Source organism: Helianthus annuus, chromosome 7 (assembly GCF_002127325.2).
Source record: "Helianthus annuus cultivar XRQ/B chromosome 7, HanXRQr2.0-SUNRISE, whole genome shotgun sequence".
Lineage (NCBI taxonomy): Eukaryota > Viridiplantae > Streptophyta > Magnoliopsida > Asterales > Asteraceae > Helianthus > Helianthus annuus.
The window spans coordinates 105,150,990-105,154,075 of record NC_035439.2 but is presented as its reverse complement, the minus strand read 5'-3'; the positions used below and the strand labels follow the sequence as shown (position 1 = coordinate 105,154,075).

At 38.0% G+C, this 3,086-nt stretch overlaps 1 protein-coding gene across 2 annotated transcripts; it reads right to left on the bottom strand.

The window, feature by feature from the left end:
• Nucleotides 1-520: 520 nt before the first annotated feature.
• On the bottom strand, nt 521-2,651 carry LOC110867905. Of its 2 annotated transcripts, none has more exons than XM_022116959.2 (2): nt 2,509-2,651; nt 521-1,973 (listed from the first exon to the last, which is right to left on the bottom strand). In XM_022116959.2, the coding sequence occupies exon 2, from the start codon at nt 1,819-1,821 to the stop codon at nt 916-918; it is 906 nt and encodes a 301-aa protein (XP_021972651.1). In that variant the 5' UTR covers nt 1,822-1,973; nt 2,509-2,651; the 3' UTR covers nt 521-915. The 2 variants fall into 2 exon arrangements, with proteins under 2 accessions (XP_021972651.1, XP_035831074.1); XM_035975181.1 differs by having other exon boundaries at nt 521-1,992; nt 2,509-2,650.
• Between the last annotated feature and the right edge of the window lie 435 nt (nt 2,652-3,086).

Sequence of the window (3,086 nt, the reverse complement as noted above, 5' to 3'; positions counted from 1 at the left end):
TTAATCCATGTATCATGAAATCAACAAAAAGAAATTAGCTTTTAACATTAGTGTTCGGCTAACCAAATCTATTCATTTTTCTAACTTAGACGTGAAAGAAAGCAATTTTTAACCAACCCGACCCGACCCGAAACCCGTTCTGACCCGGACCCGTTTCAACCCGAACCCGTTCTGACCCGAACCCGTTTCGACCCGAACCAAAACAACCTTTTTTTTGTAATTGACCCGTTTTGACCCATTACCCGACCCGGCCCGACCCGAACCGTTTGCCAGGTCTTATTGTGAAGTTGGAAAAGGTTGTTGGAAACAATGATAAAGAAGCAATGGTTGACTAACATAAGTCAAACATATAAATAGCATATTAGCATGCATCTATGTCGTATAATGAAGAATATCTCATGTTCATTAATGATTAATCTATGAAATAAGAAAAAACAAAGAACGTTAATAAATAATTGATTGTTATAAACATACTTGTCATAAGTCATAACAATAAAAATTGAAGAAAAAACACCTACACTTGTGTATAATATTTATAGCTTGCTCAACTCAAGAAAAAAAGATTTGAGACCATACTATAAACATGAAAAACGAGTAAACTATATATAATAATTAAAACCCACTAGAATATTCGACGCGGTCAGTAATCTTACAAACTAGTCATAACTTATGCTTTAGTGGACAGCGGTCCTGTCCCCGAGAATCAGCCTTGAGATGTATATACTATTAGACTACGAGCCCACACTATCTAGGGTTCCTTGTATCTCTATATCTTGTAACCTAATTGAGCCCGTGGGCCCATAGTCTAATATATACAACCTAACGTCTTTTATCCAAAACTTTTGCGGTTTCCTACTCTTCCACCACGCACGAGTTACAGTACGGTTTCACTACTAGAATCCAACAACACATTACTTATTCTCGAAAACCAGACAAACAAATCTTCTCGAGTCTTATAGACCAATCTTCTCCAAGCATCTTGGGGTTGGTCATTGCTGCCATCTGTAAATCCAACAATGATGTAGTAAACCTTTTTCCGGGCTCGTGTAAAGACCTCGAGCTAGCTAACTCCAGACTCGGTTTTATAACCCGTTTCAAATAAGATTCCAGTCCATTATTCAATAAGTTGACACAATCCATAGAGATATCCAAACTCTCCGTTTTCAACTTATGCTTTAATCTGTGCTCTAACGAATTTCTACTTAGTAATTGACCAGTGTAATGACACGTCTCCGTGTAATAACCAGAACCCGTATCACTACACGACACTTTTCGTGTTTCATTCGAGTGCATATTAACGCCGAATGGAGCTGTAATTGGGATTCGCTGATAACTAACCCGCTCAGAATTAACTTCAACCGGTGGCATGAGGCCTCTTATCGTTGCCACATCATCAGCCACATGATTCTTGTCACCGACTCCAAGAGGGCTCGGTCGATCTTTAAACTTTCTTTCACGAAGAACCGGAGTCCTTCCTTTTCTTGGAGACTGAGGGAATACATCTCTACAGATAGATTGAAGACCACCGTTTGAATCTTTAAAAGTCAACGCATTGTCATGTTTGACTTGTTTAGGAGGCGGCGTGTTACAGACGGCTGCGTTTTTTACTATCGCACGGATAAGTTCATTGTGAAGACGTATATTCTCTCTGCCAATCAAACGAACACACAGTTTATCAAACTCCGATTTCCTAACCTTTAAACTCAGATACCGCGTGAGAAGGTTGAAATAATTTTTAAACTTTTGCGCACCGAGACTCCTTTCCATTTGAATCTTGAGGTCGAAAGTATCAACCCTTGAACAATGCCGAACCGCTGGCATTTTCGTAATATACTCGGTTATCTCACAATCATCAAAACATCTTTATAACAAAATATGCACATCTCTAAATAATCCAAAAACCACATCCCTCATAAGCCTACTAACTTCTAACTGACCGTTGACTTTTAGCAAAAAGTCAACTACAAAAAAACCTGCAAAAAACAACAAAATCTACATAAAATGATTAAAATTCAACTGAAACAAAACTTATTCTCACTTCATTGAATCAAATTCACTGTCAATTTCATTAATTTTGTTACTATCTAGCTCAAAATCAACATAAAATTTATCCTCACTTCTAACTGCTCGTTGACTTTTACCAAAAAGTCAACTACATAAATTCTGCAAAAAAAACAACAAAATCTACTTACAATGATAAAAATTAAACTCAAACAAAACTTATTTTCACTTCATTACACCAAATTCACCGTCAATTTCATAGATTTTGTTACAATCTAGCTCAAAATCAACATAAAAATTATTAACAATTTATACAAATTCTGATAGCCAGATTCAAATAACATGAAATCAACAAGAATACAGTCAAACAAGTGATGATTATATATACAAAAACTGTATAAATTTCATGATTGAATGGAGAACTGCAGACGATGAATCGAGTAATGGAATATAAGTGAAGATTTGATTTAAATTGAAGCGGAAAAAGAATGTACATAGTAGGCTTACCTGATTGATGAAATGGGGAAGTTGAATTTGAGTGAAATTGAAAGGGGCGTGATTGATCGAGTGAGAGAGATTAGGGTTAGGGCTCGTAAGTGTGTTTGGGGGTTTTTGGAAGACACGTGTGAAGTTGTAAGTGGAGTTTGGGTTATGATTGGGGGTTTAAAACATGCATCATCCGTCACCCTTACTTTTTTTTGAACGGGAAGACACCCCCACACCCCCCTCATTGGAGGCCTGTCGTCCCTCTCCGTTCAGACGTGAGTGTTTTAACCGTGCCTCAGCTAGCATCAGAGAATGACCGACGTCCAGTGAAAAAACCCACAGGTACCTCGTCCTGGATCAAGGCTTGACGAGTTGAGAGCCGCCAGAGAGAGGAATAAACCGCCTCAAGTGGGGATCAAACTCGGGTACCATGGGAAAAAACCCGGGTGCATCAACCAGTTGGACTGGCATTATTTGCATCCGTCACCCTAACTACATATATAAAACTGAAATATGTTAAGCTAGTATTTTAACCCCCGTCACGGCGTGGCGACAGTGTTGAAATTTAAAGTAACTCAAATTCATACTTTCATAGATAT